This window comes from Lasioglossum baleicum, chromosome 5 (genome assembly GCF_051020765.1).
Source record: "Lasioglossum baleicum chromosome 5, iyLasBale1, whole genome shotgun sequence".
Taxonomy (NCBI): domain Eukaryota; kingdom Metazoa; phylum Arthropoda; class Insecta; order Hymenoptera; family Halictidae; genus Lasioglossum; species Lasioglossum baleicum.
In genome coordinates, this window is record NC_134933.1 from 4,012,622 (window position 1) to 4,030,954 (window position 18,333).

General features: G+C 41.0%; 1 protein-coding gene across 1 annotated transcript; it reads right to left on the reverse strand.

Moving 5' to 3' along the window:
- Positions 1 to 11,602: 11,602 nt before the first annotated feature.
- LOC143209034 (uncharacterized) lies at positions 11,603 to 16,809 on the reverse strand. The gene is made up of 2 exons (XM_076424167.1): positions 16,337 to 16,809; positions 11,603 to 16,283 (listed from the first exon to the last, which is right to left on the reverse strand). Exons 1-2 carry the CDS (start codon positions 16,807 to 16,809, stop codon positions 11,603 to 11,605), a joined length of 5,154 nt encoding a protein of 1,717 aa, XP_076280282.1.
- Positions 16,810 to 18,333: the final 1,524 nt, after the last annotated feature.

Sequence of the window (18,333 nt, forward strand, 5' to 3'; positions counted from 1 at the left end):
AATCAGAAAAATAATGTACAGACTTGATAATGCAATATAAAATATTTTATTTACGTTATATTTCAATATACATATGTGCATCACTCCTAACAATTTTGGTAATCACATAATTATTGTAACGACATTTTACATATATCAGGTCGTTAAGTATAAAACTAGACAAATAAAACACAAATTTCAAACACATTTGTCAAGTTTCATACATCTCCGGTTACGAAAATCGATTTTAAATGGTCCCTGCCTTTCTGTAACATAACAAAAAAAAAAAATTAGTTAAAGTCATGATTGCAAAGTATAGAATAAAATATTAATGTATAACTTTATAGTATAGTTTATACTTATCTTTTCTTTGAAGTCATTCTCTTGAATCTGCTAATATTGATTTTACGTTGTCCAGAAAGTCCACTCCAGCTGACACACACGCGATTTTGAATGGGCCTCTGCCTTTCTATAGCATAAAAACACATAGTTAAAGGAATGAGTGAACGGTGTGCTCTCTCTCTCTCTCGCATTTAAGTGTAAATTTAAGTTAAGAATGAAGAGATAAGGAAGGTGAAGTTTGTAAGCGGAGCGGAGGTCCGCGTTTGTACCCCGAAATGGGAAATAAAATACTATTATTATTATTATTATTATTATTATAGTAAACAGCCTCCAGTTTCTTTGTCGCGTTTTTAATACTTTTTAATGGGTTTTTAACATTTTTTTATCTTATTATGAATTTATTTTAGTGAGTGACCATATTCATCGATAAAAAAAGATAAGTATACGTTACTATTTATATTGAGTCCTACAAGATTGCAATTAGAATTACGATTTTAATTAGGTCTACTTTTTCTTTGAATATAGCAACGCGTGGGTGTCAGCGGTAATGAAATAGCAGATTCAAGAATGACTTCAAAGAAAAGCGAAGTGTATCGTTACATTAATATTTCATTGTGTAAGTACTTTGTACTTATAACTTTAACTATGTGTTTTTTTTATGTTGTAGAAAGACAGAGGACCATTTAAAATCGCGGTAACGTAAAATCAATATTAGCAGATTCAAGAATGACTTGAAAGAAAAAAGATAAGTATATGATTACATTAATATTTCATTCTGTACTTTGTATAATTATAACTTTAACTATGTGTTTTTTATGCTATAGAAAGGCAGAGGCCCATTCAAAATCGCGTGTGTGTCAGCTGGAGTGGACTTTCTGGACAACGTAAAATCAATATTAGCAGATTCAAGAGAATGACTTCAAAGAAAAGATAAGTATAAACTATACTATAAAGTTATACATTAATATTTTATTCTATACTTTGCAATCATGACTTTAACTAATTTTTTTTTTTTGTTATGTTACAGAAAGGCGGGGACCATTTAAAATCGATTTTCGTAACCGGAGATGTATGAAACTTGACAAATGTGTTTGAAATTTGTGTTTTATTTGTCTAGTTTTATACTTAACGACCTGATATATGTAAAATGTCGTTACAATAATTATGTGATTACCAAAATTGTTAGGAGTGATGCACATATGTATATTGAAATATAACGTAAATAAAATATTTTATATTGCATTATCAAGTCTGTACATTATTTTTCTGATTATAAAAATATTCAGTATTACATAATACATCAACAAAGAAGTATCGAAAAAATTGATTTTGATTTTTTAACAACGATACAATTTATAAAAAATTCTGAGAAAAATTAAGGACAATTGTTTCAATAATATCGGACTAATGAATTTTTATAAAACTGGTATCTCGAAAAGTTCAATACGAAATATGCATTTTCTTCGAATGTTTCGAGATTTTCAATTACGAGATTTTCACAAACATGTCTGCATAATCTGAAAAATCTGAAAAAAATCTCAATCATGTGTCCTATTAAGTGGAATATTTATAAATTTTTTCGTAATTGTTTATTGAGCATGGTTCGACTAAAAATCAATTTGTGTTGGGGGCCTTCTGGACTACCTTAACTTTAAAAATCAACGAGAAAAATTTTTTAAGAAATACAAAACATATTTTAGGATGAACCATTAAACCCGGGTTTTTAAAAAAAAATTTAGTCCAAATTTCGCTTCGATATCTTTTTTAGATCAAAAGTTTTCCGACTCGTGTTTCCGAAACTTCGGCAACATGAAAATTGGTGAAAATCGAAGGAACGCGTCGCCGACGCGTTCGGTCGAGCAGGTAGTCACACGGACATGGTAGAGGTACGCTTGTTGTGTAGCGCGCGTGCAATCGAGCATGCACTCACACGGGCAGAGTAGAAGTACGTTCGTGTGTAGCGCGTCCGCAGCAGAAGCTACGGCGAGGACGGTCCGTCAGAGAGGGGGAACCTGTGCTGGAGGGGAAGCGTCCTCGCGTCTCCGATTCTGGCATCACTGGTCCCAAGTCCCAAACAGTCCCAAACCTTCGCGGAAAAAACCGTTACGTTTATTACTCAGGTATAGATCGTGGGGGAGAAGTAAAAGAACGACTGGCGACGAGAGCCCTTGACGAAGGGAAAATAGGCATAGTGGCTCTGGAAGTCAATGCGAGCAGATCGAACTGCACAGCGTAGAACAGCTTAGTACCGAGTGGACTTTTCTTTTCGATATAGTTAGTTTATGTTAGCTTAGTATCGTTAGATCTTAAATAAAGTATATTTTCTTTTACGTTATCTTACCCTTGCAATCCTGGAAAAAGGAGATACTGGAACTGCAGTTACTCGAATTAATATTCGGACGTTCTAAAACAGACGAGAACTTTTTTAATATTGTACTAAACGATTTGAACTTTTTGGGGAGCTAGAGCAATTAGTTTACTACAGAATGTGAAAAGAAATTTTTTCAAAAATTGCAATTGATCGGAATTGTATGGAAAAATACTAAGAGTTGCATTTTACAACTTTTTTATGTGGGCCCATATTGAAAAATTGAAAAATACGCTTCGTAGATCTGTGTCGACTAAACATATTTTGAAAATTTCGTCAAAATCGGTTAACGTTGCAATGAGCTACGTTTAAAACGTTTAAAAATGGTAAAAATCGCAGATTTTCAGCCTATATCGAAGAATTCTTACATCTTTCAAGGCCTGTCGTTTTTTTCCCGCATCAACCGATTTCGATGAAACTTTCACAGTACATATTATTTACGCAGGCCTAGAAAACGTACTTTTTAAATTTTCAATATAGGCCCGCACGAAAAAGTTGTAAAATGTAAGATTTAGTATTTTCTCTGCAATTCCGACCAAATGCAGTTTTTGAAAAAATTTCTTTTCACATGATGTAGTAAACTAATTGCTCTAGCTCCCCAAAAAAGTTCGAATCGTATAGTACAATATTAAAAAAGTTATCATCTTTTTTTGATCGTCCGAATATTAATTCGTGTAACTGTACGTATTAGGGGATAATTAATGTATTACTAGTTTATTGATTTATGTGTAGGTTTACTCTTAATGTAACTGTAAAGAAAATAGAACGGCAAGGGGGGAAGAAGTAACATAAGGAAGAGATAACAAAAAGGAAGAGAGTGCCCTGTATAACTCACGGCATTCGGCACATTAGTGCGACTGTGCTGTGCTAACAAATAAGATTGTCACGCCTTCCTTTTTAAATGAAATAAAATTTGATTCGTTTCTAATGAATATTTATGTATATGAGCATTATAAAATAAATGTAGCTTTTATGACGAGAACTTTTTTTTCCGTAAAAAAGTAACATTCAATTTAGTTTCTATCTCTTGCAATCGATGCAGACAATTTTTATTTTGCATAAAGATCCGCAGTCTAGGAAAACTACTACAAATACTACAATAAATAAAATCTATCATTTAATTTTCCCGCCTTGAATGCGTACAAAATAAGTAAAAAGGAAGAGTTAGTGCGGCTATGTGCTGCCCTCTTACAACGGCCCGATCGTTAAACTGGGCACGATATCCCGGATTGTGGCAACGACATCATGTGCCAAGATCGTGTCCAGGGAACACTACGAGCCCTCTCGCGCATTTGAGGCGTGGCCACAATCTAGTCATCGTGTGGCTTGGACAGCTGCGAATAGGGTCGACCATTGTACGTGACCGTTTGGTGGCGTCGACACGCTGGGCTCGAGATGTGGCTCCGATTCGCTTGGTTGTCTGGGAGTAAGTATTTCACCAAGATGGTGGCTTTTAAACATCGATATAAAATCTGTGTTTCTTCGAAATCTTCCGGCTTTTCTATTTTTTAAAACTAGAGTTTGCAACAAAGGCTCGGGAAAAATTAAAATACTTCTATGAATATAATTTATATTATTAGAGATTTGTATATTAGTTACATATTTGATATAAAACAATATAAACTGTATGTCCTAATCCTGGCCAATGATGATGTACGATCTGATCCAGTCTAAAGATGATGTAAGATCTGATCCAGGCTAAAGATGATGTAGGATCTGTTCTAGGCTAAAGATGATGTAGGATCTGATCCAGGCTAAAGATGATGTAGGATCTTGTCACCGACGAGATACCACCGACGAGATACTATTAAAGACTGCCAGCCCCTGTGTTATTCCGCGGGACCGGTAAGTGGGCGCGAGTGGGCGCGGGGATAACGGGAAAGTTACAGTGATCTGATATACCACAGCGGTAAAAGTTCCACAATCGACGAGATATTCGTCAAGTTGAAGAAGAATGATATAGTAGAATGCTGACATTACCTATTCTGTAATTGCCTTATAATACTATATATAATTCACTTATTGCATTCTTATTTTCCTTATTATCACCATTGTAATAATTGTTTACAATATAATCGATAGTTTATAGATGTAGGAAAAATGGAAGTAATTACTACGTAATATTCTACAAATGTATTGGAATTTAAAAGTAATTTGAACATTATTGCGTTATATATAAAATAATGATTCTTAAAAAATATTTTGTTATGTTGTGTAATGACAAAATTCAATCGTTCCTATTAAGATCCTTAGTAGGAAACAGAAAATTAATTTTTTTACTTATTTATCCCATACTTGTAATGCTCGACAGCATTATTGACTGCAATTATTAAAGTAGAGGTAGTAACAAGATAAAAGTATTAACTAATTAAACTAATTTTCGACGGCTCCTATCCATACAATGTTATTTAGAGGCAGTATTTCGTATGAAGATATCTAAAAAAATAATTCTATTTGACTCTATACGAATATTTCTTGCACCATATATGACGCTATTTAAAAAGTGCGTGTAACATTATTTTATTTCATTCTGAACTGAACCACTTCCTGAAACATGATTCATTTATGAGTACATTGTGCGACGAGACGAAGAGCTAGCAGACGAAGTCGAAGTCGAAATCTTAAAAGAATAAAGACTTCCCGCGTCTCTTTTTTTCCCGACGCTGTCCTTCTTTGTGCCCGAAACTTGCGTCGCTCATTGCATAAGCAAATATCATCGGAATTATATAATTTTGGTATCATTTTCATAAAAAGAAACAAAATTCACCAAATATGTTAAGGAAAATCCTATAAAAAAATAATGATAAATAATTAAGCTTTGTTGTTTGATTAGTAGTCTCACACCGATATACCCGACCCGACCCGTATCATGTTACAATGTTTCACTCCACTCCACGGCGACCGAAGCCCCCGAGCTTCACTTCCCTTTTCTCCGTTCGTCATCATAGAATAGTGTTTCCTGAAAATTGAATGTCTCTGGCCAGACTCGAGTTTTCGACATTTATAGCAAGCTTGCTATAATCTTATCTTATGTGTCAAAATTTAGTTTTCTATTTAAAATATTTTGTTGTTAAAACTCATTAATAGTTTTAAATAGTACTTGAATATATTTAAAATGATATTGGAATATTGGAATATTACAATTTGGAATGAAGGGCCTAGCCGGACGAGATAGTCCTTCGAATTATTTAAACAGCCGTTGTGCCATTCAATTTTCGGTCCATTTTCCCCATTTACTTGCATTAATTTAATCATATAATTGCATTTAATTGAAATTGATATTTGAGATTTTTTCCCGATTTTTTGGTTCAAAATGTTAATTACACAAAGTGAAAAACACGCAAAAATTCGACAAATGCAGGTTTTTTAGAGAAATTGAAAAATAGCATTGATCATATTTTTAGACTATCAACATATGTACCAGAACTTTTTTTACGACAGCTCGTAAACGACAAACAGGGACTGAGGTACGAGGCAGCCGACACAGTTCAAAAGGCTGCGTACCGATTACATCAATGCACATAGGAAAGTTTTTTATTTTTCAATCTTTTTTTACGGAATTACCAACGTATTTGTGAGATTCTTCTAATTAAAATGAGCCTAAATACGGCACAATTTGAGCCATATTTACTTATTTAAAGTGTGATCATAATTACCTAATATAGGTTATTATAATATAGGTCATTTAATATAATATATTTATAATTATAAATAATTTAGGGATGTACGGGCCGCTCGATGTTCGGGTTCGAATCGGGTCGGGTCGCAGAAAGTCCGGCGGCGGCCCTTCGATTCGACTTCGAATTCGTCGGGCGGGTACGAAAAGAATAGAACAAGTTCGGGCGGACGAGTTATTGCGTTATCCGAGATTCAAATACTCTGCGTTCTTATGACATAGATAATGGTAATAATGGTTTTCTTTCTTTACTTATAACGTGATTTTTAATATACTTGGTTTTTTTATAACTACATTAGGTATATTCGCCAAACGCGTGCTCTTTATTTGTATTAAAGCTTGAATAATGCACGTTTCATGTGAAAAACTTAAAAGACAATATTTCTAGCTTTTTAACGAATTTTCTCCGAATGAACTTAGATATGTATCGATAATATCATTAAAATGTCTTTACGGAAGTTATACAATACACCTAGAAGATTACAATATGGTAAAGTATGGCAATAATTAAAAACGAAATATAAATATAAACATTATACGTATTATATTTCGTGTTTATATTTTATTCTGTATTATCTATAGGCTCTATATAATTAACTTCCCGATTTTATAGGGAAGTTATTGTAATGACCCCGAAAATGGAAAATCGATTTTTTAGCAGATCTTCACGTTTCATGGTCATTGCAGTCATTTTAGACTATTTTCAGCAAAATGTTCGTATATGTGTGTGTGTGTGTGTGTGTGTGCGTGCGCGCGCGCGCGTATGGCCGTTTCTATGTACTCAAATTTTTCGTTAACGTTTTCAGAAAAAGTAACAACGCGATCAGGATGATGAATGATGCAATCGATATGCCCCGCTGTAACTTAGAGCTGATTAGATTTTGGTCCATTTTGGTCAAGTAGTTTTTTAGTTTTTTTAGTTTTTTCGAAAGAAGTTCATTCAACAATGCAATTTATACGAGAGAACGGAAAGTTTCCACCGAAGAAACAAACATAATTACACAAAAAAATTTTTTTCGATTTCTTTAAAATTTAAAAAAAAAAATTTTTTTAAAATTTTTTTTGTACCTTACGATGATGTTTCCGCTTACAATAATCGAAAATTATCCCAATGCAAGAGTGAGTTAATCATCTCTACTCGCGAGAATACATTTTCAAAGAATATCGATGAAAGTACAAAAAAAAATTTATATTACAATCTTTAAAAAAACAATCAGTTCAAAACGAATTATTAACTGAGATTAAATTGAAAATTAATATAAACTATATGATAATTATTAATAACATTGATGTTGAAAACGGATTGATTAATGGAGCACACATGCGGAATATTAAAATTTATTACTTTTCAAGAAAATACTAAAATTCCGTCTATATTGTGGTTAGATTTTCAATTGGCCAGAGTAGGAGTGAAAGTAAGAACTCGTTATCGTGATTATATGAAAAATGCACAAATATTGATCAAAATTTTACACCAATAATAAAAATATCGAATCAAGTAAATATGTCGAGTGAGGAAAAATATCAAATCACACGTAGTCAATTTCCAGTGGTTCCTGCTGAAGCGATTACGATTCATAAAAGTCAGGGACAAACATACGAGAAAGTATGTTTGGATTTTAAAAAATCAGAAAGGCGAACTTTACAAATATTGTATGTAGCACTGAGCAGAGTTTCAAAATTGAGCGCAGTTTATATATTTTGGGACAATTTAAATTAACAGTATCGAAGAAAACCAAGATCACTACTGCAAACCCGGATAATGAGGAGTTGTATCGTTTGCGAAAAACTAATTAAGACAATTTATTTTGCAACATTAGTATGCTATAACAAGGAACCAAGCGAGCAACGAGCATACGATGTTGGTTTAATGTGACGCCATATAGCAAACATTTTGATAAGTAGAGAACTATTGAATTTCCCTGAAAACGTATAATCTTCTTAAAACGTACACTTAATAATGATAATAATATACTGCAACTAACGAATCGGGAAGTTCTTTGTGTGGCTCGTGGAGAGTCACACACCAAATTAAAAAAAAACATTAATAGCTATAGGTACTACTAGCCATGCGTACCACTAACCCTTTCGCAAGAGCAGTCCTATCCGCGAGCTCGCAAAGCGAGCGAGCAACAATAACCCTCTAGTTTTTTATTTTATATGATTTTATTTTAAGTTAATTTCTATTTTATTTTATATTGTATACTATATATTATCTTTTAAGAATTTGTGTAAGATTAATGATAGTTAAGTAGGTTACTTAACAGTTAATAAAAACATCACCCACTGAAAAGTTATCATAACTTATTACATACCACGTTGTAAATATTTTCTTATAATTTTTTCACGTGAAACGTGCATTATTTCAAATTTTAATACAAATAACGATCATGCACATGTCTGCCGAATATACCTAATGTACTTATATAAAAATCACATTATGTACAAGTTATGAAAGAAATACGTACCATTATTATTATTATCTATTTCATAAGAACGCACAGTTGATTCTCGGGTATCGCGATAACTCGTTCGCGCGATCTTGTTCTATTGTTTTAGAAGCCGCCCGACAAAGGTGAGTCATGAGTACACTGCGGATCTTTATGCAAAATAAAAAATGTTTGCATTGATTGCACGGCACATGAGCCAAATATAAATTGTATTCTTCTTTTAATTATCCTATTAAGCTGAAACTAATACGTTGATGTCCTTAAATATTTTTAACATGTCCACTGCTTTAAATTGAACGTGTACATTTTTGTCATACATGCATAAAATCCGCAGTCTAGTCATAAGCTTCCCGATGTGTCTGATGTATCGCGTACCCGACTCGAGCCCGATAGGCGAAAAACCAAAACAAGGTAATAAAAGTAGTGGTTTTTTCCCCCTCCCCAAGTTAGCACAGGGTCCTCGAGGTCGAAAACTGAGATTCGACACCCCAGAGTACCCCTAAATGACGTGTCAAAATTTCATTAAGTTCGGAATACTATCCAGGTAGACGCCTTTTTTCGACCTGCCGACTGGACTATACGAAAAAACTTGACGACACTGAGGAAAATGAAAAATTGAATAACTCCAAGAAAAATGGAAAACTTAATGACTCCGAGAAAAATAAAGAACTTACTGACTCTGAGGAAAATGAAAACTTTAATAACTCTCAGTTAATAAGCTGTCTTCAATGCCTCTTAAAAATGCAATTAATCGCATGTAGGGATTGATCAGGTGTTTCTCTCTCTATATTAAAAAATATTTAAAAATCCTTTGACAAATCTGTTTTGTGGCGTCAGGATACTGCTGTCGATATTCCATCACAGTTTGTATAGTATATATTATTTCTCCACTTTGTTTCTATATAAAATTTTAATATGATCCTCCATTAGTTTAACGCTCCGTTCAGCGGTATCATTGACCACCTTCAGTCTATGTTTCAGTCAGTCTACTTATTATTCATAATAACTTCTTTTTCCGATATTTTAACTGTTTTTCTTTTGTAGATTGGAGCGTATTAATGAATTTAGTTAAGGTAGTAGAGAGACTTCCAGGATTGCAAGATATTCATTTACTCATTTCTCGATAATACAAACACGGGGTTTTTCACTAGTCAAAAACGCTAGATAAAACATCGATCTAGGGCGCTATCTGCCTCAAAAGTCCTATTTTTTCGATTACGAGGCGTAATTTTCATTATTCGGCAGCATGTAGCTATGAAAATAGCTATATGCGCAGTTGTATGCTTCCGAAAAATGCAAATTACGCCCCTTAATATCTCTGTCAGTTATGTATATATAAAAAAACTCTTCAAACAAAAGTTGTAGTATATAAGGAGGTGGATATAGTATCAGAGAAAAAATTTTTTTTCAAAGTAATTATTTCAAGTTTTCAAAGTCACGGATGTTTTTTCTATCAACAACTGTTTATGCTACATACGGATTCTTAAAGAGAAAAAAGTCAAATTCAACGATATATCATAACGTCTATTTATGTAAAGATTTAAAAAATTCAAAATTTTCAAATTTGCTGCGCCTCATTTTCCCATGATCCAATCGGCCCCAAAAATTTTCCAGATCATTTTCTCAACATTTGTTACAATTCTGGTTTACGGGACAAAAAAATTTCATGGTCGAAAAATAAGGTCCACCCTAATGTCCATATACGTAAATTACGAGAAGCAGTAAAGGGTGCTTAACGTCGAAGAAGAAAATCCTGGTAATTAAAACTTAATATGTACTACATTCTACGTTATTAGAATAATTGTAGTTTAATTATGATACATTTTATATCAACATTTTTTATTTACACTTAGAAACGCCACTGTCTCGGAAGGAAATGGACATTCGAGAGAAGCAATAAAATTAGAGCATCATTCCGAAAAAAGATGAGTTTGCAATAACCTCAATATACATTTTATGAAATTCTATTATAATTATAGTTATGACTGTATTTTTTAATAAATAAACTTGTGTATGCTAGTGTTGAAAACTCTAGCTATGGAAGGCGAAAAAGGGAGAGAAGAAAAGGTGTGAGGAGATAAGATTCACAGAAACAGAATGTATTTCACCAAATGAACAGTTACACAAAGAACAGAAAAGAATAACGAATGATCACGCTCGAAATGACGTACGAGTATCGCGAATCAAAGCCGAACGTGTATAATTATGTGTGAATGTAAGCTGTGTGTCAGTGTGACAAGAGCGCTGAGAATTCGTGTACTCGATAGTACGATACTACGATAAGAGCGGCGAGAGGCTGACGTCGCTCTCTTTTATACTTTGGTGGGCCATCGTTTTCGGAAGGAATAATGAGAGGGGATTTTGAAATTAAAAGGTCGAGGATCGCAGCAACGTTCGTGAGGGCAATGGCCTAATAACCGGGAGCTGCGAGGGAAACAAAGGAATTAGGTAACGGGAGCATGATAAGGAAGAACATAGGAGACGATGGCCCACGGGACATTATTACGAGTTCGACAACCTTTCGATGCGACGAGGTTTACATAGGCGGTCGATCACCTCGCCGCTTGTTGTCGAACGCTGTTGTCGAACACAGCTGATCGTTGGTGAGGCATAAGAAACGGCTGCGCGCAATAGTTTTTGCCTCACCAGTGTCATGGGTATGAAGCTAATATAAAGTTAAAAGTCCCGAAGATATGAACTGACGAGATTCAGAAAACGGACAGGAGTTTTCTGAACATTCCGCCCGCCTTTGGCTGTCGCCAAATATTACTATTATACAATGCCAAATTAATGTTCCGATTCCCGATATAGAGGAACGATCTTTGTGATGGGACGTTTGAACTGGCTCGTCGCGGTTCTCACGGTGACGACTCGGATAAGCCCGTCGGTGCCCGGGTGTACCTCGGTAATACGTGCCAGCGGCCACTTGCAGGGGGGCGTAAGCTCGGACTTGATGAGGACCAACTCCCCAATAGTCAGCGACGGCTGCGTGGTGGTCCATTTTTTGCGCGTCTGGAGCTGGTGTAGGTATTCACTGGACCAGCGGCGCCAGAAGTGCTCAACCCGTTGCTGTTGTTGTTGCCATCGGGAGAGTCGGTGCATCGGGACGTCCTGCAGCGTTGGCTCAGGGACGGCCAGCAGAGGTCCGCCAACAAGAAAGTGCCCTGGCGTCAGTGGGCTGAGGTCTTCCGGGTCGTCGGTCAGTGCTTGGAGGGGACGTGAATTTAGGCACGCCTCCACCTGACAGAGGACAGTGGTGAACTCCTCGTATGTCAGGGTCGCGTCACCCAGGACCCGCCGTAAATGGTGTTTGACCGAGCGGACAGCAGCTTCCCACAGTCCACCAAAGTGTGGTGCGCCGGGAGGAATGAATTTCCATCTCACGCCGTCTGTGGACAGGTGATGGGAGATGGCTGCTGCTTCCTTGGACGAAGCGGTGAACAGGCGTCGCAGCTCCTGGTCTGCTCCGACGAAATTTGTCCCACAGTCACTGGTCAGGGTGGAGCATAGGCCACGGCGACTGGAGAACCTGCGAAAGGCTGCTAGGAAGGCCGAGGAGGTATAGTCGGTGACTGTCTCGATGTGCACGGCTCGGGTACTGAAACAAACAAAAATTGCCACGTATCCCTTGGTGATCTTACGTCCTCGTCCTGCTGTAGTTTTGATGGACACCGGGCCAGCGTAGTCGACGCCGGTATGGAGGAATGGTCGTGCAGGCGTCACCCTAGTTGGAGGGAGGTCACCCATACGTTGTTCCTTTGTTGCCGCCCGCCATCGACGACAGGCGATGCATCGGGAGATGCACTTTTTCACCAGTCGTCGTCCCTGCGGAATCCAGAAGCGTTGGCGGATGGATGCCAGCGTGAGTTGAACCCCTCCATGCAATGAGCGTCGGTGGTGATGTTCGATGACTAGGCCGGTGAGAGGTGAGTCCGGAGCCAGGATAATTGGATGCTGCTCGTCAAAGGACAGCAGCGAATGTCTCAGACGGCCTCCGACGCGGAGGATGCCGTGGTCATCCAGAAACGGTGCCATTGCCCTGAGTCGATTTGATCGTCCGATCGGGCTGCAGGTCGACAATGCAGCGATGACGTCGGGATGGTCACAGTGCTGAGCAAGTTTGATGACTCGGATCTCCGCCTGACGTAATTCGTCTGGTTGTAGATGCAGACTATGCGCGCCGCGGCGTGCGGTGCATTTTCTCCACCGTAAGCACCAAGCGGTGATTCTCAGTAGCCGATTGAGGGATGAATAGCGCAGGAGAAACGGATGAGCGACAGGGATGCTGAGATGGCAAGTTGCTGCGGTGGGTTTCTCTTCCTCCGCCGTGGTAAGTGCTGGAAGAGCTGTGTCCCACATACATCGTGGAGTGATCAACCACTCTGGACCGTGCCACCAAAGGCGATGGCTGCGCAGCTGGGTTGAAGTTACTCCTCGTGATGCACAGTCCGCCGGGTTGTCCTTCGTGCCCACGTGGTGCAGACGGATGTCTGGAACGGTGGTCTGAAATTCTGACACACGATTGGCCACGTACGTGTTCCAGCGGGATGGGGCGCCTCGTAGCCATGCGAGTGCGACGGTGGAATCTGACCACAAATGCACCTCGTCGATTGATATCCGTTGCTCCCGGCGGACATGTGAGAGCAGTCGTGCGCCCAAGACAGCAGCGCAGAGCTCAAGTCGTGGGAGAGAAACGACCTTCAACGGGGCAGTCTTCGACTTTGCCACCAACAGTGCGGCGGACGCGGTCGTCGTGGAGTCGCCAATTCGGAGATATGCAACTGCAGCGAAAGCCTTTTCGCTGGCGTCCACAAAAATATGCAGCTGCCTTGAAGATTGGGTGTCGGTCACTCCGATCCACCGAGGAATGCGGATGTCGGCTAAGGTGGGCATCTCGGTGGTCAACTCCTTCCACTGCTCCGCGGCCAACGGGGGGAGCGCATCATCCCAGTCCAATTGTTCTTTCCAGAGCTGTTGCATGAGTATCTTGCCACGAATAATGAACGGTGCCAGCCAGCCGAGGGGGTCAAATAATTTGGCCACCTGTGAAAGCACCTGTCGTTTCGTAGGTCTGAGAGAGGAAATGGAGGATTTGACTGAGAATGAGAGGTCGTCAGTGTCGGGATGCCAGGTGAGCCCCAGTGCACTGCAACCGAGTTCGGGGTGCCAAGGGATGGCGGAGGAGGTAGCCAGGAAATCAGGTGGCAAACTGGAGAGCAGTGCAGGATGATTGGCGTTCCATTTCTTTAATGTGAATCCGCCTGACCTGCAGATTCCGACAATGTCCTCTTGCACTTGTAACGCCTCGTCCACGGTATCTGCGCCTGACAGTACGTCATCCACGTAGGTGGCTTCCTGCAGTAGGGTCGCGCCGCTGGGAAACCTTGACCCTTCGTCCGTGGCGAGTTGGAGTAGCGTCCGGATGGCGAGATACGGAGCGCAGGTCAAGCCATACGTGACTGTAGTCAGATGGTGAGGGATGATGGGCTGGTCAGGACTGTCTCTCCAAAGAATCCTCTGAAAATCCCAGTCGTCGCGATGTACCTTAATCTGTCGATACATCTTTTCGATGTCGGCGATGAAGGCTACTCTGTGTCGCCTCCATCGGAGGAGGACGTCCATCAGGTCCAGCTGTAGTTTTGGGCCTGCTGAAAGGTTGGCATTCAACGAGGTGCCGGTGGAGGACGTCTTGGACCCATTGAAGACGACCCTTAATTTCGTGGAAGAGTCGGTGACCTTCATCACCCCATGATGCGGCAGATAAAAGTGAGGGCGAGACGAGATCCAATCCTCCTCCGGTATAGGCTGCATGTGCCCGAGCTGCCGGTACTCCGCCATGAATTGTTTGTAGGCTGTCTGTAGCTGGTGATTCCCATGGAAGCGTCGCTCGTTGGCCAGTAAGATTTTTCGTGCTGCGCCGTGGGTTTCGCCAAGGGCCTGCAATGGATGGTTAAAACAGAGTCTCACCACATACCGGCCATCGTCCTCTCGACTGTGGGTGGTGGCGAACAGCTTTTCGCACGTTGCTTCTTCGCTGGAGAATGATTTGTCCGACGCTGGTACCTCCTCCTGTTCCCAGAATCGGCGAACTAGCGATGTCAGATCGTCGATGGTGCAGGCGTGGCTGAAGGCAGTGGGATAAGATGCACCAGATCTCGTAGTGGGACCTGACAGGATCCATCCGAAAATGGTCTCCTGGGCTATCGGAGTGCATCGATCACCACGACGAATTCCGTCCAAAAGTATAGTGGACACGTCAGCTCCCAGTAATAATTCGATTGGCTGCTTAGATGTCACGTCAGGGTCAGCCAGAGTGAGCCCTGATATATGAGGCCAGGTGAGTGATCCTCGATGTCCCGGTGGTCGGTATGATGTAAGGCGCGGAAGAATGAGCGCCTCCACGGAGCGGCAGACTGACGGTTGGTCCCGGGGTGACATCGTCAGTGTGGCCTTCCCTCGCACCGTTGATGTTGGGGTGTCACCGGCTCCGACGACGACATGAGAGCAGGAAGACCTCGGGGCTCGCAGTGCCTGCACCAATGCCTCGCTGACCAGCGTTACCTCTGAACATGGGTCTATGAGAGCTCGGACAATGCGGGTCCGACCTTGTGCCCCCACGGAGATTAGAGCGGTGGCGAGCAGGATAGCACCAGTATCGTTCTGTAGACCCGAGACGTTGGATGTGACCATGCTGTTGACCCTGGTCGACGCCGCCCCACGTATGGCGTCGTGGAGAGTCGTATGATGCGGCTGAGCACACTGATGGCACTTGTGAGTGTTCCGACACGCACTAGCTTCGTGATGGCCCAGGCAGTTCAGGCAGAGCCCGGAGGATTTGACCCACTGTAACTTTTCCGATGGCGATTTTCCCTTGAATGCCTGGCAGAAGTAGATGGGATGCCTACCCTGACAGAGCGAACATGTCGACCGCTTCTGGGCGACTTCGTTCTCGGTTGAGGTGAGGTGAGTCTTGACCCTGGCTACCGTCACTCGAGATGCGGATCGTCGTGTCCCAGCTCGCGTCTCTACCGCCTCCTGCGTTCGGACGGTCTTTTCCAGGAATTCGAGCAGCTCCGAGAGTGAGGGAGGACTCGTTCGACTGCCCAGAGACCGCTCCCAGTGCTTCAGGGTATGGTCATCCAGGATGCGGACTACATACTGGACCATCCAGAACGCAGAATCATCTACGGGAACGTCCAGGGAGTTCAGAGTAGACGCTACGTTGCATATGCAGTTCAATACTCTCTTCAGCTCCCCTGCAGTGTGATTGCGAATCTCTTTCATGGTAAACAGCAGCTCGAACTGGGCGTCGATGAGAAGCCTCCTATTTTCGTAGCGATGCTCCAACAACTCCCACGCCCGATGGAAGTTGCGACCGGATATTGGTACCCGTTGGATTAGCTGAGCAGCTTCTCCACTCAGGCTGGCGGCCAGGTAGTGGAACCGCTCCGCATCGCTCAGGAGTCGTCTTCCAGCACGAGAGTCGTGAAGAGATCCCTGTACCGAATCCATTCATGGTACGATCCCGTGAAGGTGGGTAAGTCGGCCTTGGGAAGCGCAGATTGAGACACATGCACTTGGATGGGCGAAGTGTTCGCCGGTGCAGTGAGACTGACTCCCTGTGCGCCGTCAATATGTTGGGCTCCAGCAGGTGAGCCTTGGATGGGCAGCGCAGCGTCATCGGTTATGGATTTCCTGGTCGAGTCGAGATCCTCGAACCATTCCATCAGTTCGCTCCGCTGAAGGCAGTATGCGTCTTCTCCGGAGGTGAAGATGTCCAGGGCGAAGTAATCACGCTTGAGGTCATCCTCCGTGGCAGCATGTCGAATACTCACATCGTTGTTCTGGAACTCCTTCCAGCGAGCGTCCAGATTTCGTAAATGGACCTCGATGACTGCCTTAGTGATTTTTGCCTTGCCGAGCTTGCGAACGTTGTCACACGTTCGAGCCATACGTCCGTGCAGAAGGTGTTGATCGGCAATCAATGTGTCCATGGTGCGGCGAGTGAAGACGGTGCGAAGGATGAGTAGATGATGAATATGAGATGCACAAAGAACAACGACGCGGATGGGTTCGACAGGAGTTGTACGAGGATTGGAAGACGTGGACAGGAATAACAGTAGGTACGGATTCAGAAGGTATCCGGCTCGAAGGACCAAATGTTGAAAACTCTAGCTATGGAAGGCGAAAAAGGGAGAGAAGAAAAGGTGTGAGGAGATAAGATTCACAGAAACAGAATGTATTTCACCAAATGAACAGTTACACAAAGAACAGAAAAGAATAACGAATGATCACGCTCGAAATGACGTACGAGTATCGCGAATCAAAGCCGAACGTGTATAATTATGTGTGAATGTAAGCTGTGTGTCAGTGTGACAAGAGCGCTGAGAATTCGTGTACTCGATAGTACGATACTACGATAAGAGCGGCGAGAGGCTGACGTCGCTCTCTTTTATACTTTGGTGGGCCATCGTTTTCGGAAGGAATAATGAGAGGGGATTTTGAAATTAAAAGGTCGAGGATCGCAGCAACGTTCGTGAGGGCAATGGCCTAATAACCGGGAGCTGCGAGGGAAACAAAGGAATTAGGTAACGGGAGCATGATAAGGAAGAACATAGGAGACGATGGCCCACGGGACATTATTACGAGTTCGACAACCTTTCGATGCGACGAGGTTTACATAGGCGGTCGATCACCTCGCCGCTTGTTGTCGAACGCTGTTGTCGAACACAGCTGATCGTTGGTGAGGCATAAGAAACGGCTGCGCGCAATAGTTTTTGCCTCACCAGTGTCATGGGTATGAAGCTAATATAAAGTTAAAAGTCCCGAAGATATGAACTGACGAGATTCAGAAAACGGACAGGAGTTTTCTGAACACTAGTATAAAATCAATTTATATATATTATACAATTTATTTTATTATTTGTTTGACAACTAATAAATCTACAAATTGTTTCATAAACTAAAAAATATTTCCTGCATTTTCGTATTCTCCAATCAGTCCAAATAAATACCATCAACCTGTTCTCGATCATATACCAATTTTTATTAATGCAATTATGACAGTAACAAAACGTTTCTATTTAAAATGAATACATATTTTGAACATAGTTTTAACATTTTTAATTTTTTGGAAGGTTAAAAAATGTAATTAAAAAAGTAATGAAAAATAAAAATAAAAAAAAAATCCTCGCTGCACGGGGACCCGAAGGCTAGCTCCAGATTGCGATTCATACGCTCGACGGCTCGACAGTCGAATTTCAGTTTCGTTTCCGTAAGCCGTAAAGCATGGCAACATGGCAAGTTCTAAAAATAGATTGTGGCTCGCACAAGCAGCGCACACGGATATAGTAAAGGTACGCTGGTGAGTGTAGCGCGCGGGCGCGTTGCTAACACGATACCAATACAGTGTCTTCTGCACCGACGAAATTCCGTCGTTGGCCTCCTGTTTCTCACTCCAGTCAGAATATATCCTAGAGGGCGTAAGAGAACACCGAAAAATTCGAGTCCCGCCAACT